Source organism: Bombus fervidus, chromosome 8 (assembly GCF_041682495.2).
Source record: "Bombus fervidus isolate BK054 chromosome 8, iyBomFerv1, whole genome shotgun sequence".
NCBI classification, from domain to species: Eukaryota; Metazoa; Arthropoda; class Insecta; order Hymenoptera; family Apidae; genus Bombus; species Bombus fervidus.
This window is the reverse complement of record NC_091524.1, coordinates 3947562-3970516: the sequence shown is the minus strand read 5'-3', so window position 1 is coordinate 3970516 and position 22955 is coordinate 3947562. Positions and strand designations below refer to the sequence as shown.

The 22955-nt window shown below is 43.5% G+C and overlaps 1 protein-coding gene across 3 annotated transcripts in view; it reads right to left on the bottom strand.

Moving 5' to 3' along the window:
* Positions 1 to 22955, bottom strand: part of LOC139989827 (uncharacterized) — a 126069-nt gene that overhangs the window by 46762 nt on the left and 56352 nt on the right. For all 3 annotated transcript variants that reach the window (XM_072008472.1, XM_072008474.1, XM_072008473.1), the window contains one exon: positions 13528 to 13746. In XM_072008472.1, the coding sequence (XP_071864573.1) occupies positions 13528 to 13746 (219 nt within the window). The remainder of the gene's footprint in view (positions 1 to 13527; positions 13747 to 22955) is intronic.

Genomic DNA, 22955 nt, shown 5'->3' with positions numbered 1-22955 from the left:
GTAAGGGTCCATTCGCCGCCCCTATTTTGCAACCACCCCCATCCACCGTTTGCTGCCGATAGTGCATTTGACCAGAGCATTGTCCGAACGAACGGTCCATTGTCAGATTGAATCATCGTCCGGGCTTGGAATATTCAGGGATGGCCAATGGTCAGTGACCATTATTGTTAAACTGGCGCGTGTGTGCGGGGCTGCCACTCGTCCGATTCGGGAGAGGGGAAGAATCGACACACTCGAAAATCTGGAACGTGGACACTTCGCCCTTTCATCCGTTGATCTCGAAACTGGACTACCCCCTGGTTTGGTGAATTATTGGCTTTAATTGTGCCTACGGTAATGGTTCGACTGGGACAAATTTCCGGGCGGGAAGCTGGCAGATTGTTCGAAACTGAACGGTCGTGTGGCTAACGCCGATTTCTCGAAAACAGAAATTCTGCTCTGGCGTGAAATTCGGGGAACTCGTGGGTAAATTGATTGGGTCGGGTATACATACGATGCGATTCGATATATTAAACTCGTTTGTTATGAACGTAAAGGGGAAAGCATGCGTTTTCTGTTGAAACTATTTCTCGTAATTTGGCCTGATTGTAGAAGATGAAAGATACGATAAGACGGGCAGGTACGATTACACGAATTTTCTACCAGGATTCTCTTATTGCCTCGTGTTGAGAGGGGTCAAGCCAGCCTAGGGTACAGTGGTCTGCGTCATTGTGTAACAGTATTGCTCGTCCGTCGTAGTTCTAGGTAGAGGTTAGCGGGGTCAGAGGGCAGATTTTCGCCGACTCGTACGGGCTGGTTTATACCCTTATTATGATGCGAGCACACTAAGGGTCACGACCGTGTTTTCCATGAAACGGGGAAAATAAAATAAATGTGGAACTGATCGAGAAAATGTAATATTGCGACCTCCTATTCTCCAAATATGCAAGTTCATGAAAAACAATGATCTATGGTTTTTGTAATTTCGGCAACGGAACAAATTATAGCCTTTCGAGAATCTTTGGGGATTTCTTAAAAGAAACAACGTCGGTCCATTAACTGCTGAAAAGACGACCACAAAGACTACCTAATGAGTTCATAAGGCTACCTGAAAAGACCAAAATGATTTCGATCTTCCATTCCAAATCTGTGCAGCCCGATCGGCACATCCTTCTACATGCTAATGTGGTGGCATGTTCCAAAGATCTCTAAGACTCTCATTACCGTCAGGCCCACGTTTCAGATACGCGTAGCCTTCTGTCGGCTTTCCACGAGAATAGTTCCCGATATTTTTCAACAGTCCGCCTCATTCAGCCGGCAAAATGTGAATTTACATATCTATGCATTTGGCAAATACAAGGGAGACCCGTGAATGGTAAAGGCCCGGTAGACCTGTTAGATATTTGCTGGAATTTTTAATATTTAGTGGCGGCGAACTTTGAAGTCTCAGGACGTTTGGATTTTTGAAAACAGTTCCATAATTACGGTAACATTTATAAAACCGTACAAATCGGAAAAGATTATGGTCGAAGCAAATAATTATTTTTCTAATGGTAACTAAGGGTTTTAATGTAAAGTAAATGTAAAGTAACTAAAGAGAACTACGAATATTTTGTTCTTGCAATATTTGCGAATCTACGCTCCCATCGAGGAGTCCATTTCTCTTGGACATCCCTTCAACCCTTAACTTTATGTTTATAAACCGGTAAAAAGAAATATTTATAGCTTAAGACTTTGCCCTATCGTTAAATCTAGCAAATATAGCAAGAAATAAAATCTAACAAAGTCGATGGTAAAAGATACCTATTTATCAATTACGGTTCCGACAACAATTTTCCAAATTTTTTCCAGAAAATGGTAGGTCGTTAGAACGTTCAATGTAGTGAAAATATTGTTGAAACAGGGAAACTAAAGGAAGGCGATCGCAATTAACGGCAAAACGAAGCTTGTCGGAAGAAACCCGATAGGCTGTCCATAACCGGATTCCATATGCCCGAGCCGAGGGTTGCCGACCACCGGCAGGTCCGCGACCCAGGAAGTAGGTAATAATTTCGGGCACAAGGCCCACCGAAATTAGCAGGCAAAGAGCCGAGAGATGATTTTCCAAAATAACACGTCCCGATACAATGGCCAAGCAATTTCCCGAGCACCAGCTGCTGCCACCTATCTGATTTATCGTCTCGACACCCCCAACCACCCTGTTTCACCATTCTTGATCTTCGAAAAAATGGACCTACGATCTATAGATCCCTACTGTTCGAAAATCTGACCCTTCGTTATAGATGTGTTTGGAATTATCGAATAAGAAATTTTAGAGAGATCCATGGAATGAAGATTAGACGTATGTTGAAATCGACGACTATATTTTACAGTTTCTTGCAATATTCTATTTTCCTGTGACTGTATGTTGGCGCTAGAATTATTGAAAAAATTTTCCACGGGAACTTTATAGATTTGCAGCAGTGCATCCTTGAAAATTTGAAAGAACTTTTACAAAATATATTACTTTTGGACTTCTCTGTCCTTTACGATAATAATTCCAATTACCGTATCTGGAGACCAATTGTCTTGTTATTAAAAATTCTTTACGTCCATTGAAAGATATTTAATTTATATAATACTTCCATCAACCAGCATCGATCACAATTCTTCGCACAATTATGTATTCGTTATTCTCGGAGAACCACCAGGGACAAGAAAAGCAACATGCTCGAGTCGCGGAACGCAGGACTGTTTGGCCGTTTGCTTGCAGGAATGCGAGGGGCTAACAGATGGGGGTTGAGAGGGGGTTGTTCAATCGGTTATTGATTGGAAATGTAAGCTGGAGGGAGGCGAGGCAGGGGAAGGGGAAGAAGGGTAGAACCAGTACAGCAACGACCCAACAGATGGCCACTGGTCAGCGGGACCGCGTGGCAAAGTTTGCCAATCGAGGGAACAAGTTCGACTCCTTGCTCAAAATTATTAGATCTCCGAAACTTGCAGCCGGAAATTCCTTTCCTTCGACACCTGCTGATGTTGCAATTTCACTAGGAATAATCGGTCTCTCTTCTCTCTTTCACTGCAATTAACCCAACCATTTCCCTTATCATCCTTCGTATCTGAGCAAAGATTCATCCTAGAATAATCAACTTGGAAAAACAGCTAAGCTATCTCGTCCCGATCTCTAAAAATCTTTAAATCGAAGTCGACCATCTGCTGCGTTCAAACAACGTACGCTCTACGCGAAGGTAACGATTCACGCTAATCACCGTTGTCCACGTCTGAAAGTGGTGACCATGCGGTTACGAAAGGTGTAAAGGTCGATCAACCTAGGCGCGAACATGATCATAGACGTGTAGTTGCTAGGTACACGCGTGAAAAAGACGCGTTCTCTTCTTCACACATCGCCGTATAAGAATTTATGCGATGCACTTTTTGAAAGAAACACAGAACGCGTTCTGGTAGAATCTTCTTGAAGCATAATTATCAACGAAGTCTTTGAATTTCTATGTGCCAACCTTACTTTCGTTTCGACCGAGAAAAAGACGTTTAATGTGTTAAGAAATTTTCTAAGAGTCGAAAATGACTGAAAGAACATAGAAGAGTTAATATCGAACACAAGGGATTGTTCGTCTAGTGGTCAGCTAGACGTAAGCTGCTTAAAACCGCATCACGCGCATGCAGCGTTTTCCAAGCCTGTGTGTTAAAACGCAGAAACGAGGTGGAAGAATGGATACATCCCTCCTTGAAAGCGACCTCATCCTCCTGGTGCTGGAACCGCAGCACAGAATCAGCACCACCGCCTCCGTGGCCGCTACGATAGTCGGGCTCCCTCGCATCCCCCGGGCAATCTTTTCAATTTAAAGTCAAGCATTATGGCTTAAATTGCATTATGGTTTCCTTCCCCACGAAGAAGAAGGTAGGAACCGAGAGCAGCAACGAAGGGCGGCTCCTTGTAAGCAAGACTCAATCACGCCGCTTAACCTCTGACCCTGCACAGACCGGCCGAGCACACACGCGTCTATACACCATCACCGACACGCGGTTCGTTCAATTCATCTCTCTCCGTTTGGCCACGATGGACTTCGTATATAGGAGATGATCGAAGGATGTGTGAGAGGATGTTGTTGCATCACGAGCGTCGTCATGTGCATGTTGACCGCGCGGAGGGCCGCGATCGCCGCGGTGTTCGCGAAATTAACCATGGAAACCTGTCCATACGCACGCTCCCTAAGTGCGAACACTTCGTCAAACTTTCTCGCGTCTGCCGTTCAACCTGCTGCTTCGGTAGGAACTTAGGTGTTCAATCTGTCTGTTTGACGTTTGTTATTTATCTTTGATATATTAAGCATTTGTTCGAACGATAAGTTTCATTAGATTTTCCGAGCAATGATCTTTGGTTTCCAAGATGAAAAGTTTCTATGTTGCTAGGGTTTGAATATGAATTTTGGTTTCTAATTTGAAACGAAAGAAAAAAACATACTTATGAAATTTACTTATGACATGGAATTTGTTTAGAACACCTTGTGAGCCCGTGAATAATTCTTGGTCCTTAACTTAAAATGAAATAAGGAAGGATATTGCGGTAAAGTTTACTTCATTTATCTTGTGAATAGTACCTTTCCTGTGAACCAGAAATCTACGCTAGAAAGTACGAACAAGGTTTCCAAGTTGCTTTCAAACTTTCAAAAGAGAGAGAGGAAGAGAGAGAGAGAGAGAGAATGTGTGTGTGTGTGTGTGTGTGTGTGTAGCAGAAGCAATTATAAAATATTTATACCGACAAATAGAATCGAAAAATTGCAACTAGATCTATATCCGCGTGTAACGCGCACGAGTTCCTCAACGTGCTGGGGCAACCACACACAGCTCGCTATCCAACGCGAATGAATGAAACGACCCAACCCAGGACGGACCTTGAACTTCGCGTTGCCGGGGAAAAGAGTCACTGCTCCCCTCGCACGGCACCTCTAGCTGGCTGTAATAACGCGTTCCTTGCTGTCCGTAAAGCGTGTAACAGACACTCCAGCCCCTCTCGTCTCTTTTACTTCTTCCCTTTTCGCGTATTACGTTATCGGTTGCACGTTGTACTGCACGCATTTATCACAGAGACGAGACTACCCGATAACCCTCGATCGTTTCCATAGATCGCGCTACTCTTCGAGTACTGCTGGATCTCGAGGACCGAGGCGCTAAATTTGAGTCAAAGACGAACGATTCGTGTATCGATGGTTGTATAAGCTTTAGGAGACTCGTTGAGCGGATTATACGATAGTGTTAATCAATGGCACTCGTATATACATTTTAGTTTTTTTAATTAAACTCAAATCTAATGCAGACTACTTCAATCACTTATATTGTACATATGACTCAACGGTACGAATTGACCGAAGAAATTTCCGGAAATAAAAATTCTAGACTCTGTTTCATCGACAAATTTTTCTAAACTAGCTACCGTGCAGCTGACTAATTCAGAGAATGCCGAACGCCAAAGGATTCAAATTCTCCGATTTCCTACAAGAGGCACCATCACTCCGAAGCCAAGATGCACGCAGGATCGAAGCCCATTAAACCTACCCGCTACGCAGAGGAAACCTGGAACGAACCAGTAGTGAGGAGAGTCGAACGTAGTGCGAGTTCACGCGGGGGACCGTGATCGCCGGACGTGGAAGCATCCTTATCGTCTGCGTTCTTAGCGAGCAATCCTTAAGTAATATATTTCTCGGGGGTAATTGCAGGCAGCGATTTCGTGCGGCTCGTTCGAGATCCGCCAGATACGTCGTGCCGTACCGCGGAGCGTGTATTGCACGTGCAAAAGCGGACGATGGAAAGAGCGAGAGAACAAGAGGAAAAGAAAAAGATAAAAGAAGAAAGAGTAAGAGAGGAACAGCAGGCCGAAGGTAGGTTATACGTACGGTAGGTTGCACGCGTAGGTCGGTACTTACGTGCCTATTCGACGTAGGTAGACACACTTGGTGTTTCCATCTCGATGAAGCGAGACCGAACGACGCTACGTCGTCGTCGAGCCAACGAAGAAAGTTAAGAGCAACGAAACGAAGAGACGCGATGTGTGTACGATGGAGGAGAGGGAAAAGGGTCAGATCGAGAGAGAAAGAAACAAGGGAGTGGAAGAAGAAAGAGAAAGAGCGCACTGATAGAGCGTAACTGACTTCTTGGCCGGTGCATATTACCGGGCTGTTAGAGGGCGGAGCCGGCTGATGAGTTAGCAACGTATTGACTTTATAATAATCACGTTAGCCGGTCCACCGTGATCCCTTGGTATTACGCGGTGCTTCGCGCCGATTCACGTACCGGGTGATTCCTTCCTCATCCTTCGTACAGCGTGGAAAATGAGAAATCCAGAGATCGAATTAAATATGAGCATCATGCTCGAAATTCTTCGTTACTTTCCTGGTAACGTACACAACATGGTTAAGGTATCTTGCTAATGTATCCTCGATGAACGTTGCTTCTTAGTAACCGCTCAAAGAAATATTTCCATCATATCGATAAATCTTGATCAATAAACGGTAGTCTTCTTTTGACTGGCCGACGAGACACCAGCGCAAAACCATGGCCCCATAAATCAACGCTACGTCGAAAGAAAACGAATCCTGGAATACGTGGTCGGGCACGATCATTAATATTAACGCCGTCCATGGGTCCGATCGAAATTGCGTTACTCGATTTGGCAGAGGCCAGTTTCAGCCGTGGAATCCCGTTGAATCGAGCCACGATTGATGCAGTGATAGGAAAGACGAGGAATTAGCCTGTGCTTCCACGCATCGAACGTTTCAGGATAGAAGAGTCGAGGGTTCCTCTAGCGGTCTTGGTGGCTTAATTAGTAGTTCGGTTTATCTTCCATGGCTTCTCTTTGGACAGAGGCTGTCAGACGCGGAGGAAACACGTGAGAGTATGGTTCGGTTCGTTACGTATTCACGCGCATCCGCTGGATCGCAGGAAGCTCGAATAGAGCGGCGGACAACTTTCCAAGACTCGTTTCTTTATTTTTATCGCGTCGTTTTCTTATCTACTCTCTTTGCATGCATCCAGAAACGCTTCGTGTATCGATATAATTTTCTATGATGCTTCGCTCTCGCGAAATTTCAGTTTCTTTTAGTTTCCTTCGCTTTGTTTCAGTTTCTTTCTGAGTTTTAAAGGAGATTCGGGTAATTTAGAAAGTGTAAAAAGGCGCTACCCCCTGGTAAAATAGAGTCATCACGCGTGCACAACGTCGGAGAAGTATCCCGGTGAACTTAACGGTGACGTTAACCGAGACAAGAAAATAATCGATCCTCCGCCAGACCTTTTTCTCCGTTCGCTATTAATAGAAGCCTCGGCGATCACGATGTTAATAGCTGTTCCACAGGGATAGAAGCGTGTTTCTTGTCTCTTTCGCTAATCTGCATCCCTGGATCCTGTTCTACGATTCTGATGAGTGAACCGTCTTACGGCAGATTATTCTCCCGCTATCGTTTCCTCGACCGCGGTAATCTCCTTTTCGCTACTCGAAATTCATACGAACCTAAACATCGTATCATAAAATGGCGTGCGATAACATCGTCTGTAGCGATGCGAAAAGAAACATTATTTCTCTCAGTGTTTGCTTTCATGCTTTTATTCTTTGCTTCTCTCCAAGATTTTCGTACAAGAATTAAGATAAAGGGAAGCAAAGTTGCAAATTGCTTTTGTATCGCCCGGTACACAAGGCGGCGAGCCGCGGCCGGTGAATCGCGCTGACCTCCAATCTCACCTCAATTTGCCTACACGCCGCCATTTGCGTCAGCGGGAACGGCGAGCGGCCTATCTAAAATTATGATCTGAAAAAAATCCCCTCGGCTAGCGTGGTACCTCGCGAGCCAACGCACGTCCAGGCGTAATCGATTAATTATGGTAAATCTCGCGTTATTATAAATTTTTGGGATAATTGCGATCTCTTTTCGACTCCACTCCGAATATGCTGTAAAATCGTTGGCTTGTGAACAATACGTACAACGCTATTGCATAAATATCACGATCGATATGTGTGTGTTTTCCAAGAGATCGCTTATTAATGTTTAATGAGAAATCGTAACCTGAATTGTTATGCGATAATGCGAAAATGCAAACAATGCGAACGATGTTTCACGAGGAAACAGAACGAGGACGTAACACGACTTGTAGATAAATTCTCGAGGGAAATAACGCGACTTTGTCGTAACCTAATTAACTCTTTAATTAAACTACCGATGCAAGCCACACATTACTCGGACACTGTCGAAACCGCTATCGTTTATAGCCCCATACTAATTTGCGGCGAGCAGCTGCTCGCGCCTCGAGTCCACGCGACTGCCTCGAGCTTTCTGCCGCAACGATGTCTCTCGGTTTATTAAAGCGGGTCATCAATTACCGCCGTGCATCTCATTTTTTTCCGCCATGAAGCTCGAACGATCAGTTCATGGGATCAACGTGCATAAAACGCTGATTTAACGTATTATGGTATTCGGCACTTGGATCTTTCTGCATCCTTACATACTACACATTATTGATAAGAAAGAAGTAAAGCGCGAATTCCATCGATCTTGAGATGCTATTATCTATATCGGATATTTACCTATATAGAACCTTCATTTATGTGACACTATTTCTCTTCTTATAACACTATATTTTCTCCTTCTTGGTCTTCTTTTTTTTTTTTTTTTTTTTTTTTGCTACAAGTAATTGATAATATTTCCTCATTCTCCGTTATATCAAAGACTAACAGTGTCTCGTAATATACGACAAGTTTGATTGTTCCGTGCTTAGTTGACTCGAATAAACGTATTTTTCCTTAGCTGGGACTTTGCAAGCAAAGCACCAACGTCAAACTGGGAACGTCCCACACTCGATTTAATTGAATTTTCGAGCTTGTTCATCGCGCGAGAACATGCTCGAAGGCGAAGGAGAGAGCTTTCAGCGCAGTTCGAAACAATTCGACCGGCCATAAAACTTGGGTGCAACTTCGGTCACTATAAATCCGGGCTCTTAACTGCGTGACGATAAATCACATAACTTATATGAGAAAAAGAGAGAGACAGAGAAAAATACAGAAAGCGTTAGCTAGCGGAAACTGCGAAACTCGCCGCGTAGATCTTTCCCTTCGATTCTCGTCTCGAAGGAAATTCCTACGTAAAGGATCGATCCCCGAACCCGTGGCCTCTTCTTTCACCTCCTTCTCTTCATCCTCCTTTTCCTCCTCCTCCTTCTCCTTTTCCTCTTCCTCTTTCTGTTCGTTTCTGAAAGCGACGCCAGTACCGCGCAAAGGATATTTCTGTGCTGGCAAGACGCGGCCAGTTAAATCAGAATTCAATTTGAACGACGTTCGAGCTGGGAGATCCCCATAGAAGATACGAAATATTCATGGCGAGAATACTTTATCCGTTGTTATTCTTAGGCCGCGGCCACACGGCCTTCCATAAATACATAGCGCCCCGCAACGACCATTCACGGCGTTTCATCGCAGTCTTTCGTCGCTGAACATCATATCTAAAGAAATTTAGAATACTCTGTGATTATTAGACTGTGAATGTTTATGTATCCATGGGAAATTTATAGCTGCAATAATGCATAGAACGCATGTTGCATGTGATAGGCAAAGATATATAAGACGTTGAAAGCGTAGTGTACCCGTTATATTTCATGGGTTAAATAAATCTCTGCATTTCTTTAATTATGTTCTTAAAAATACAAATTTGCATAAACGTCTGCAACCTAATAATCATAACCGTGTAGAAAACGCTTGATAATTTTCAAATCATCACCTTTAATCGCTCGATGTCGTTTTTTCTCTTTCAATGAAAATAAATCAATACTTTTGTGTATCGACTAATCTCTAATTTGTTAGAAGATAATAAAAGCAATGCACATGACTGTCCCTAATTTCTTGTCAACAGGTAATATTATATCAGCGATAATATATCAGAGAATCGACGTGATAGACTGCAAAGTATTCTGCCAATCCACAAAAGTTTCTTGGCCCCTCGCGGGTGGAGCAGTGACGCGGCGCGAGCAGCCTGATCGATTTAGCGCCAAATGTCGCCGTGTTTTACACGCGGCAATAATGGTTGAAATCTATGTAGCCAATATTTCACGGGGTCACCCTTTCTCTCCCCGTACGCGTCCCTTGCGCCGCCGTATATGAAACGTTCGCGTACACCAGCGACGCGTAGCCGTGGTTATTGGCTCGCATATGGCCGCTGCTCGATATTTCAAACTACACGGTAAAATGGAGATACGAACGACCTCGTACCGTCATTGAAACACGTTCCCGGGGAAATTTCGAAAAGTTCTTCGAAATATTTCGAAGATTAAGTACATCGAACCATCAACTTCAAATCGACGACATGATAGATTATTACGAAGCGAATAACATGTATTTTTCTTATTTGGTATTGAATATGCCGAGATAAATTGGCATGCGAAATAATTTGACCGGGCTTGACCAAATAAAAGGAATTTAAATACCTTACGAGGAAGAGGGTGAGCCCAGGGAGAAGAATGATAGTCCCAGGGGAGAGATACATCCGAGAGCGGCAAGAAAGGATCCTTCCGTAACCGGGCAGCGTAATTTACACACTACGAGACTACGTTATACAGTTCACTGACTTCAAAGATTACTTTTTAAAAGGCATTTGTCCGTAATTCCTCTGCGTGCCTCTTAATTTTATCTTTTGTTTGGCTTCAATAACCAATTAACGAGCAAGGAAGGCTATGGTTACAGCGTATACGTGCTTCAAAGAATTGTCGTCCTGATGGATGATATATCGGAAGAACGGTGCGTTTACTCTTATAAAAATTTATATATCGATCAACCGCAAGTCCATAACTACGGCATAATCTTCGACATTTCATATGGATATCTATAAAAAGCGTTAAACTTCCTTTACAAGGAACCTTAACAAGGAAAAAGTCATTTATCTTTTTTTTTAGTTTATGATAGAGTTATGGACCCCCGACCCATTTCTTTAATTATTCCAATGATTTATTGATTTTCACAGATCCATTTTGGGGTTCATACCGATTTCCTAGGCGAAAGGATCATCGTTTCAACATGTGTCCACGGTGGGTGCGGTACAACGTTTTAGGGTTCTATCCCTCATTCTTCAAAAACCGGCCAGTGCATATGTCGGCGCAAGAAACATAATGTTATCAAGCTGTCCGGCAGAGAGACGAGCAACGAAAGAGGACGAAACCCTTGGGGAACCTCGTCCTCGCTTTCGTCCACTTCGTCCTTATTGATATACCGAATAAACACACTTGGCAGCTAGGCGGGATAGCTTTGCGAGGCAAATAGACTCGGAAGGACCGCGCTCTTTGGCCTGTATCCGCTCTTAAAGCCGAGACTACGATCGAAATACCACTCCTATATTGCCCTTCGTTCCTTTTTAAATGTCTATAGACGTTTGATAAAGTATACCGATGCAAAGATACAATTCTTCCGATCTTCGGGTTTACACTAAAAAATTACCATCGTTCGAAAGCAACGAGTCGTTCTAAACAAGGAGAGGATAACGAAGTACATTTTATCTTTACAACTACCAAGTATCCTCTGTCACCACTTTTCTCAATTTGAATGCAAAAATTCAAGACGCTCGACAAAATGCTTGCCATTAATATCCGCTTACGTGTCTAAATTTGAGTAAAAACGTGAAAAATATCGAAAATTATAAATGTTCGTAAGTATAAAAAACGCGAGACGTCGTTTTATATACACACAGCCTCGAAAACATCCCGACGAGCTAACAAACGACGAACGAAGACGCTAGGTCGTCTCGCGTTACAACCACGCGGCTTTCAACTTTCGACCCTTATCGATCGGTGCCCTTATCGAGCCTCGGCGCACCTTGTCCAGCGGCGGCTCGACGGTAAATAAAGATGGCCGGTTTTTCCCATCAGCTCGCACACACGTATCGCCTGGCTGGACGTTGGTGTGTGCGCCGGCCAGACGGTTTTAAATTCCGCGAGTCAAAGCGATGTTTGACATGGAAATGTTGAACGATGCATTAAACATGCCGCTTCCTCTCTTTTCCACGGAAAAAGAGGAAGAGGATTCAGCCCTGGCTCCCTCCATTGGTTTCCCGTTCGCGGCAACTACCTACAGCGAAAGAGGCCCCCGATCGGGGCCCCCACGCTATTGTTCGAGCAATGTTTATTTAAGCAAACGAAAGAAGCCACCGTTCGAACGCAACGGAGCGAATTCGCCTTCCTCCAGTTCCTTCACGTTGTTGGACCGTCTTCCGGTACGGATCGATAGCGGCGTGATGCGATGCCGCACTTCCAACGCAACGCCTCCGGCAATAATCTACGATTATTCCGCTCTACCTATCTTTTTCTATCGTGGTATCTAATTAGAGACGAGAATATATGAATATCATAGGGGGAAACGTGGATAACTTTTCGAGTCTGATATCATTTTATGACTAAAACACAGTATTTCGATACGACGATAAGAATGAAAGTTCCTCGGTTTTATCCCTCGAAGATGGTTAGAACTTAATAATATTCCATACAAAGTGAAGCTATTAGAGGAAGAATCTTTCCTTGACATAAATGACAAGATATTTAAACTGTTTTACCGTTTAGTTTTACTATGCCATTTGTTTTCCTGTGTAATTTCAGAAGTGTATAAAATTAGACAAATATAATCTCTGTATGGGATACTAAAGTAACCTAATGTCTTACTAAGATTAAAAATTTATGAATTTAATTATCTTTGAGAAATGTTAATATACACGTAAATACCTACTTTGTACTTACTTGCTCGAACAAATTGCTTACTTTCGGAAAGTTTACGATGTAAGAAGATAAAATATACTTTAATAAATTTCGTTAAGTTTGCTAAAGAAACATAGTAATGCTACATAAAGATAATAATGGTTATTGTCGACAATTATTGGCACAAGCAGAAACAGGACGAGCATTACCAGTCGAGGTATCGTGATTGGCTGAGCCGTCTGCGAGGGTCGGAAGCGAGCACCTGCGAGGGACAATTTCGATGGACCTTTCCCTAAAAGGAATATCCCCACTCCCATTGTCCGGCAAATGACATCAAGCTTATTGCATTATTTAAAGAGCCCCGCTTTAAGACCGTTTTAAGCCGCTGACCCTCCGGTTTTTCGGAGTGCTGCCACCGTTCTCCATCGGAGTGATTCTTTCTTCTGTGGATCGCGTCGGGATCGATCTTATCGCGTATTTGCAAGCATAAGTTATGTGGATTTGCCCGATCGTTTTACCTAGCACTTAACTACCTTCTGCTGGTATCTATTCATAGTAAAATTCGTATCTGGATATAACCGCGTGAATGTTTTTCTTTCGTCAGAAACAGCCTTATTTTAAATAATAACAATTATTTTAATATATCATTCGCTGCCTTGTTTTACTTTTTAAATCTTAAAATTTCAAAGTTAACTGTTTAAAGAATGAAATTCCCGGGTGATTCTATGATATTTTTACGAGAAAATAAAACGATTGATAAAAGAAATATAGTTAACCCACATTAGTACTGAGGCGTGGGGAGTCGACAAATTTTTGGAGAAACTTAACATTTTCACTTACCAGGAGAAATACCGAGTTTTACGTGCAGACTGCTGGGACTTCTGTGATCGGGAGTGGTTACGGGGGCGGCAATAGGTGGTGACAGGTGGGGGTGTGCCGGTGCTCCGCCACCTGTCGTTGTCGTAGTAGTCGTGGTGGTACAAGGATTTAAGGGTGAGGTCCTCTTGAAAGACTGTTCGGTCCGCCACGCGACCTCGTTATCGCCTATCCAAACTTTACCTGCGAAAGACACACAAAAATTAGCATTAATTTGCTGTCTTAAATATTTCAAACTTTATTTAGTCCCTATCGAAATTGTTTGTCTTTTCAATATTGCTAAATGCGATCGTTACGTCTGGCTATATTACTATATACACCGGTACGTATAATAAGTCGAATAACGATTTACGTGTTTGTTAATTCAAGGCAACAACCGTTCAGAAATTATTCCTACAGACAAGTAATACTATCGAGCATCAGGATCAAATTGCAAAAGAAATTTCCCCTCTCGCTGTATTAATATAACGCTGGGGCCTTTGTGTCTGCGCAGAAAATGGCTTCTCCCCCTTCAAGAGTCCACGTAATTAGCAACCCTCCGAATCCCCTATTCCTGCCAGTTTTCCCGGCTTTCCCTCGTTTCCCTTAATTTCTGGGAACAATGCCGGGCTCTGGATGTTGTTCCAGTCCGCAGTGTCTAATTACACCCCGAACATATAACGCTTTCAACATGGACAGTTCTCGCTACGAGATATATCGTATTCTCTGAAATTCCAAATTTTCTACTATGCATCCATTACACGCTTTTCATTAACACTTCATGTTTGTTTGCACGAAACTTTCACGAGTCAATTGCATTACTTTTTATTATAATATCGGCGAAGTTCTTTTCGTTTACGAATGCACTCTCACTCGTAGGTTATACTCTGTCATATTCAACTATATTCATAGAACAATGCCTATTCAAATGATCAAATAGATAAAATCAAAATAGATAAAAAAAAAGATATTCAGTTACAGATATTTGTACTCCGAAACGTAGGATAAAATCGAGAATTCATTTTCTATCCCCTGAAAAGAATCTAGGAACCCAAATATTATTGAGAAAGTTAGGATTTCCTGACTATAATATACGTGACGAAAGCTGCACGCAAATATAATCCCGCATGCGTGAGACGTGAGTCAGCCCCTTATTTGCTTGATGAATGATTTAGCCTCGATCCGTCTCTCTCCATCGCATCGGTATCTCGCGCCCCTACTCGCTAACGAGGGCGAGAAAGCGAACTTCCCGTGTATTGGTAAATGAGAAAAAGAGATAGAGAAGAAAGGAAGAGAAGAGAGTGGAAACCAAGGTCCATCGTAGCGATTCGAACGACGGAGGGTGGTCGGGACGGCAAGCATTCGCGGAAAGTACTGTGGGAGACACGGAGAAGAGGAAAGAAAGTGTAGCTGGCGCTAACTAAGGGCGTCGGCTAATCAATATCATCAGAGAATGGCCGCTGACCTCGCGCCGACCAGTGGACGCTCCATTCTTCCTCAATTCTTATGCCAACTTCCACGCGAGAAAGAATCGGAATGAGTCGAACTTTTCCACTGTTCGACGATCCGTAACGATTTCTCGTGGAATTTCGTCGTGTATCGATTTACATGAATTAGTATGGTGAATACGTTTGCACGTAGAATGGTGCCAGGAGTATAGTTAACAGGCAACAAGGATTACGAAGATAATTATTCAGGATCGATCGGTGTAACCTCGAGCTATCTTCATTTTCTAATTAATAGTACTAGTAATAATATCGGTAATTGGACGCTCCTTTTTCCTCTGGAACTCCTCGGCGAACGGATGAAAGTATCGAATATTACGCGTAGGCATTCCTTTCTAAATAATATATTATTTTAATTACGGGGCGCGTCGTGAGTTGCACAATAATTGATCGACTCTGATAATTATCACGTTCCTCCGTGAATCGAAAAAGTCTGATCGCTCGTGAAACATTAGCATAGAGTTTTATTAATATATCGTCGGTACTTCAATAACGATTAATTTCGATTGTAATTCCAATGGATGTGAAACTTTTACACGTATACGCATATATATTTACACGGTTAGATATTAGTGTATCGAGTGTGGATTATTTATAGGAGGGTTTGCTGGCTAGTGACATGTCTCCAGGCTACGATTCGAACTACGGCATGGAACGACGGTTCCTTTAATCTCGTGGTGTTTGCATGCTCCCCTCCAGCATACGGAGACAAACGGAACCACCCCTCGAGGGCGGCGAAACCAACTTTCGCGTGCGCGCCCTGGAAAATTCAATTACGTTTCTATTCGCGAGAATCGCGCCTGGTACTTCATGGACCGACTTCGACGTTTTTCTTCATTTTCTAGAAAATGTTACCTATTGTTAATTACTGTACGTAAACACGCACGCAGGTTTTAAAGGTATATAGAATTAATATTGCATTTGTTATCGACTAAAACATGTTATATTAATTTTAAAAAGTCCCAATTATCGTCGAATTTTATTATTTGCGCGGAAAGTAAACGTATAAACGAAGATCAAAAACACGAGCTATTACTCGGCAGAGTGAAAGCGTTACTCGTATGAAGAATTTTATTCGCATCAATTAACGAACGTCGTGTTCATTTATCACAATAAAGAACTATCCGAAACAGTAAACTCTACTTTATATATCCTCAAAATAGACTCTGAAAATCTCAGCGAACCAAGAGCAATGCGCATAAACAGAGCCATCTATTTGACGATCGGTGATATCCCGTAGCCTGCAGGGTGGTTTCACCCTCTAAATTCCCCTCGCTCATTCGTCCAGTAGGCGCGAACTCCATTCACGGGTTTATCACTGTCCAGATAACAACGATTTACCTATGGACTCGTACGAATGTCGAGGGTCCAACAGGAACAGGAAGAAACGAGAGATCGAAGAAGAGGAAGGATAAAGGAGGAGGGACGGTCAGCCACCTTGCATTCAGAAGTATTTCACTTTAACGGCCCTCCGGGGGATTGGCTGACCCTGCTCGAAGACCCTTCACCGTTTCAGCATAATGGACCTCTACATTACTTATTCGTCCTGGCCAATGTCCTGCCAGAAGCGACCGCTACTCGTTTCCACCTCCTTCCATTTCCGTGTACGATTAATCGCCAACTGAATCCACGTTCTTCCTGTCCTCGCCATCTTGAGTGGACAATGGGTAAAAGGGTGATAAGAAAAGAAGAATGTAATTAGAAAGTTTGTGAAGCTGGTAGTAATACATTTTGATTCAAAATTGAAGGAACTATGCGCTGATATTCTCGTATGTTCACTAATTTTTGAAGATGTAAGAAAATGGATATGTAAGATTGGAAAATAGATACGTGGTTTTACAAAATCATTTATACAAAATCATATTTTTACGACCGAAGATAAAGAAATGGAATCTAAGCGAAAATGTGCATCTGCTTTGAGTAATTTGTATACTTTCGTAATTATATATGCAAATTTTTCATAAATTCGTTAAAAACCACAATCTACCGATACGATTATGGGTAATTCGGTGTTTCCAACGATATCGTTTTATTACAACATGGCGAGATTATACTAAATAACTCAGTATTCCTTTCTACTATTCCATATTACAAAGATTAATCCAATCCAGGAGGAACAATCCTTGCGTGCAGAGCAATTGAGTACGACCCCCCCCCCCAAATTATCTCCGGAATGCCCCAACACAATCATCGATGCCATACGTAAAACCTACAGACGAGACTGAAATTCCTTTAAAAATCTTCTGTACCTTTTCTGTTAAACCAATCTCGATTCCATTCGTTCTTCGTTGAATTCCTCGCGTAGCGGGGATCCGGACTTCCTGTTCGCAGGGTCCTGTGCGACATTAGCGGCGTCACGTAGCGCGCAATTTCACTGAACGCATCTCGGAATCGTGCAGGTGGACGTGAAATTTCGTCGATCGAACGAAACGTCGCGGGGCGAGGCCCTCGGGCAATCTGGTTTGCCGCGGTACTCGAAAGAATTGAAAATTCCTGCTCGTCCAAGGGTTGAAGAGGTCGGCCAACGGGGATGCAGGAGAAAAGGGAAGTCCGGAAGGGGCCAGAGGGGGTGGCAGCGGACGCGGATAAAGCGTTCGATATAAGATTAATAGCGGAGGCCGCTGGCCGAGCCTGTGCACGTCGACGAAGAGGGTGGCCCGCCTATATAGACGACGGTGATTCCTCTTTGAAGGTGGAATCGTGGGCAGTGACCAAATTGAATCCTGCTTAGGACAGGAGCTGCGACGGAGGACTGAGCCCTCGGGCACTTTCTCCAATAAATAAATTGCTCCACGTTGCGGCCGATTTGCGCTCGCGTGGAACCTGAATTAAAATCGCACCGCGCCGCGTCGACCACGATGACTGGATTCTATAATTTGATCTACTGTCGTCCTTCCTTGTTCTTCTCTTACTTCCCTTTGTGTCCCCCCACTTCTCACTTCTTCTAGTTCCTTCTTTCTTTTCTTGCTCTTTTCCCTTCTTGGCCATTTCTCCAGTTTCTCTCTCTTTCCTTTATGCACTCCTTTACTAATTCTTTTTTTGATTCTATGGCTTTCCCTTCATACCTTGCTGCTCTTCTTAGTGCTTTTCCTTTTATTTCTGTCAGTTTGCACTCTGCCAATATGTAGTGATGACTGACTTTTGTGCATACTTCATGTAGGAATAAACTAGGCTTATTTTGGGTCGGGGAGATGCTTTAATCAAACTAAACGATTTATCTTGTAATTAGTCAAATTCAATGGTAAACAATTTTCGAGCGGTGATCGATGATCGGTCGATCGATCTGCGTTTGAAACAAAAAACGTTCGAGTCTAGTGACAATTATCTGGCCATCGAAGTGTAGCCAAATACAATATACTATTTATGACACGGTACTGTAGATATAAGACTGAAAATTTTGCATTTATTTTAACTCGATGGAGGTATAGTAAGTACGATTCTATGAAATTAATAAAATCGAGATATTCATCGGTTAAATCCGTCGGTGTTTACGGATTCTTACATAGAGTACAAAGTTCCAATTTTTCTTAATACCAAATTGTAATACGAAACAATAAAAATCACGTGTATGATTGGTGGTCTAGCCGACCAGCGACGTGACTCCGTAAATACAGCTATTTTTCTTGTTCATCGTCCATCTCATGATTACAGGCAAATTGGAAGTGTGAAAAGATTGCTTGGTATATCGTGCGATAATCAAATTTCTCCACCTGTCGTCGTCTCCGCTGATAAGCAGCATTGGCCACGTGCCGGACTAAAACCCTGATAAAGGGGTCACTAGAAGCATCAGGGCAGATAACGAACGAGCATCTACGTGGAAACTTCGCGACGCACGCGTCTTGAAATCCTTTCTCGATGCACGTGTGAACGACCTTTAATCGGTCGATGCTTTTTCTTCGTGGGGTCTCGGCTAAGAACCAACAAGGCTGATGTCGTCCCCAAAACGCAAACGATATCTCGAATCGTCGATTGTTCGTTCTTTCGTAATTTCAATAATGGAGACACGCAGCATTCCGAACGATCAAAGATAAACGCGTCGGTCGATCGCGTCACGTACGCGCGTTCGAGACGCGCAATCGCGATCGAAATCGTCGCGCCGTTCGCCGTACGTGGTATGAAAATTTTAACTAGAAAATAAGAAACAAGGCTGAAGAAGCAACGTTGCGTTGAACTGTTATCATTATCTTTAGAGTATCAGGTTTCGCAAGGCAGTCAAAATATTTCGAGATATCGTACACGCGTTTATCGCGTTAATTGTTTCTTTATTCAAACGAAATTACTGAACGGAGCAGTAGGAAGGAGATGGATCGTCGATGAAACGGTGCACTAGAGTAGGAACGAATTGGATAGAACGAGGAAGATCGTAATGGTGATGGTAACCGAGGCGACGAGGGAATTTTACTTTTCCCTTTTTATCGATAACGATGTAAGCTAATTGCATCGAGGTAATTAAATTACTTCGAGAGATTCATTAGGATAACGCATTATAGTGGAAAATTTATGCTGTTTACTCTGGAACTAATAACGTGGCTTTATCTAGAAAAAGTATCCGATTATCAAGCGTTACTACTTACGTCAGATAATGATACTAATACGCGCGCGCCGCTTTTACAAGTTTATTAGAAAACGGAAAGAATAAAAAAGGACGCACGATCGAGCGATCTCGCGCCCGAGAATGTGCTCGATATTTTACTATCGACATCGCGACGATACTTATATTTCAAAATAGCGACCGATAATATTTCGATTACGATCGTTTCGACATACGCGTCAATCTCCATATCGAACGAAATTCTCTTCGTAATACATGCCTATCGACTATTCCAAATAAAACTACGATACGGAAATCGTATTAGTTCGAATTAATTCTTTCCACGTCATCTCCATATCGTGCAAAGATGCTGTGTCCCCTTCTTTGCCGAAGAATGCGAAAAAGGGAGCTCATTTCGGTCGCAGGAGAAAGACAAAGGATCGGCATTCATCGCCAGAGGACGGTTTCCCTATTTCTTGCTGGTTGCCCTTGTCAGACTGGCGATCGATAAAGCCAACCCCCTCTCGCCACTTCTAGCTACCTTAACGCTCGTCCACCCCTTGTGTACACTTTTCCGTGCGTCCACGAAAACGCTTTGAGCCTCGAAACGCACTTTCCTTCTTCGTCCACGACCTGCCTTCTACGTTCGCCGCGGTCGCCTCCACGATTCGATGGTGCAACACGTTGAACGATCGAGTAACTTCGGCGTAGAAGAATTTGCAAGATTGATATTGTCTAACGAGCCGCTCGAATTCTTTCCTATTCGTGGAATGGAATGGAATCGCGCGAAACGAATAAGAATTATTCGAATATTTCAATAATTCAACAGCGTAATCGGTGTGTTCGTACGAGGATCGCCATTATGTAAATACAGGCTACCTGAGCGTCGACCAATAAAAAACGTGAATAATAAAGAGCCGGGCCGATCGGTGGGGCTAGGCCAGAGGGGATCAAACAGAGAAGCAAGGGTTGTGAGCGCAAGCGCGAAACCGCCCTCCGCGGACGGACTGTCGAGATACCACCCTTCGACATAACTCCTTTCGATCGACACCTAGCCAATCTGCATGAAACCTGCGGCTCCTCGACGCCATTTTGCCTTCGCTTTAAAACGAAAGGGGAGGTACCTCGCGCAACCCCTTCTCGATTTCTCCCCTTCGATATATCAACTAGAACACTCAGCGTGGTAAAAGTAACGATTTCAAACTCTTTGCTAACCATAGATACATTGCAGAACCGAGTGTTGAGGTTAGGACGACAACGTTACCCGCTGTGTCTAGCTCTCCAGCGGACGATGCAGGGGATACGTTCGATTCTCTTGTGAGTACAGCTGAATGTTTATGCCTGCGGCTGGTGGTCGACGTACCGTGTCGAGCATCCCTATCGAGGTTCGAATGTTACCAACACCAAAGTGAAGAAGTACGATTTCAGGGAACTAGCATACGCCCCTTTTGTGTTTATAGACAGAGACGAAGATAATCAATGAAGAAGATATACTAATTTAATATCACGCAGGAAATAGGAATTTCAAGATTAATTTCTTGTGATCACACTGGAAGAGAGTAAACGATCGTGATGAAGGAAACTGTGAAGGACAGGGTTCAAACAGGAGCAAACATTTTCCATTAAGATCAAAGATACTCCACCGAACCAGGATACACTCGAGACCAAAATCCACGCTGGTAATACCAGCGTCGCAACATCAAAGGGGTGTAAAACGAGGGGAGGGATGGTGACGAGAAAGAGAGAGAGAGAGGGAGGGAGAGAAAAGGGAGCCGATTTTAAAATCACAATGGCAGACACACGTCCACGATGTATGAACCATCCGCCCCTCCTCGCCCCAAAAAGCCGGCTGGGTCCGTCTGTTCGTTCCCTGTCGAAGCATCTGCGTCTATTCCGGGCCTAAACGCTTCTTCCTACGTACCAACGCACACAACTATATAGATTTCGTGTACGTGAGGCGTCGCACAAATAGGCGAACGCGTACGAAAAGGTGCGTGGCACGGACCTAGCACGCGTTTCGAAGGATTCTGCAGGAATACAATCACTGCCGGCACCTCACGATCTAGGGAGGGGGTAGAAGGGAAGACACCCCTTCCTCAAACATTTTAAACTTTTTTTTCTAGCTCCTTCCCCCTGTTACGAGGCTACGCTAACGATGCACGACTTTCGATCAAAAAGGGTCGCAATGGGGTAGCTCTGCCGTTCTATCTGCCGCTACGCGATTTTCTATTTTTTATTCGATCCGCCCTTATGGACAGATTCGTGAATTTCCGAAATTGACTTCTGTTTGGTTTGGTGAAAAAAAAGGTAAGATAATCTAAGTATCGTAACGAGTACTATACTTTATATATCTTGTCTACTTTTGTGTATTTTTGCTATTTTAAATTTTCTACAAATATATAGGCATCCAAACTACGGTTAGAATAGGTAAAACTCCTATTACAATGCAGTTTTGAATTGATATACTGAAAGTATAATATGCTTCCGTTCAAAACTACTCTTTCTATGCCCAAGTACACCAAAAGTTGTGCATTGGCCTCAAAAACTTTCGATTTCTATTCACGATAATATTCGCAGATGCTACGACTAGCGTGGATAACCAAGAAACACACGTTCCTCGACAAAATTCTCCTCGCTACGTATCGCTACTCTATCAAGAATATCAACATCATGCAACCACAAAACCGCAAAAAAATCGTTCTACCATCGCGCATTCCATCGTCTCCGTGCTCGCCTCGTTTCACGGCAAGAGGACGCATAATCGAGTTTCTAGAAAATCGCGGCCGTTTAGCGATCCGCTAATTAATTGGCATTCACGAGCCAGAGGATGCTCCCACACGATGGTGTAGGAAATAGTGTTGCAAGTAAAAGGAAGAGAGACGATATACTACCGTTCAATTATGATAATTCCCGCGTGGCGGGCCGGTCGATTTACATTCACCGCGAAACTCAGGAACTCATACGCGCGTTTTATATCGGCACCGTTCCGCGAACGCGAGCAGACTGCGGCGACGATGATCGAATTCGCGATGCATTTATGCGAGTTCCACGGCGCGGATGCACGTGGGAACTGACGATAAGGCGGGCGGCGAACGGCTTATTAAATTTCTGCTGGCTTCCTCGGCCAATCGCCGGCGATCATCTCGTACCTCCCAGTTTCTCTTTTTCACTTACTACATAATTAATCTACCGCGGTGGTCGCGCGCACACCTTGCACTTCGTTATTTTTCCGTCGACGTTTATCCCGCGCTCTTATTCGTCTCGCGAGCAGACCTATTCATCAACCTCGTCCAGCTACGTGTTCGATCGTTCTCACGGTGTCGATGTTCGCGTGGGTGCTGTCGGACACGAATTCCTTTGATTCTGGACCAAATCCT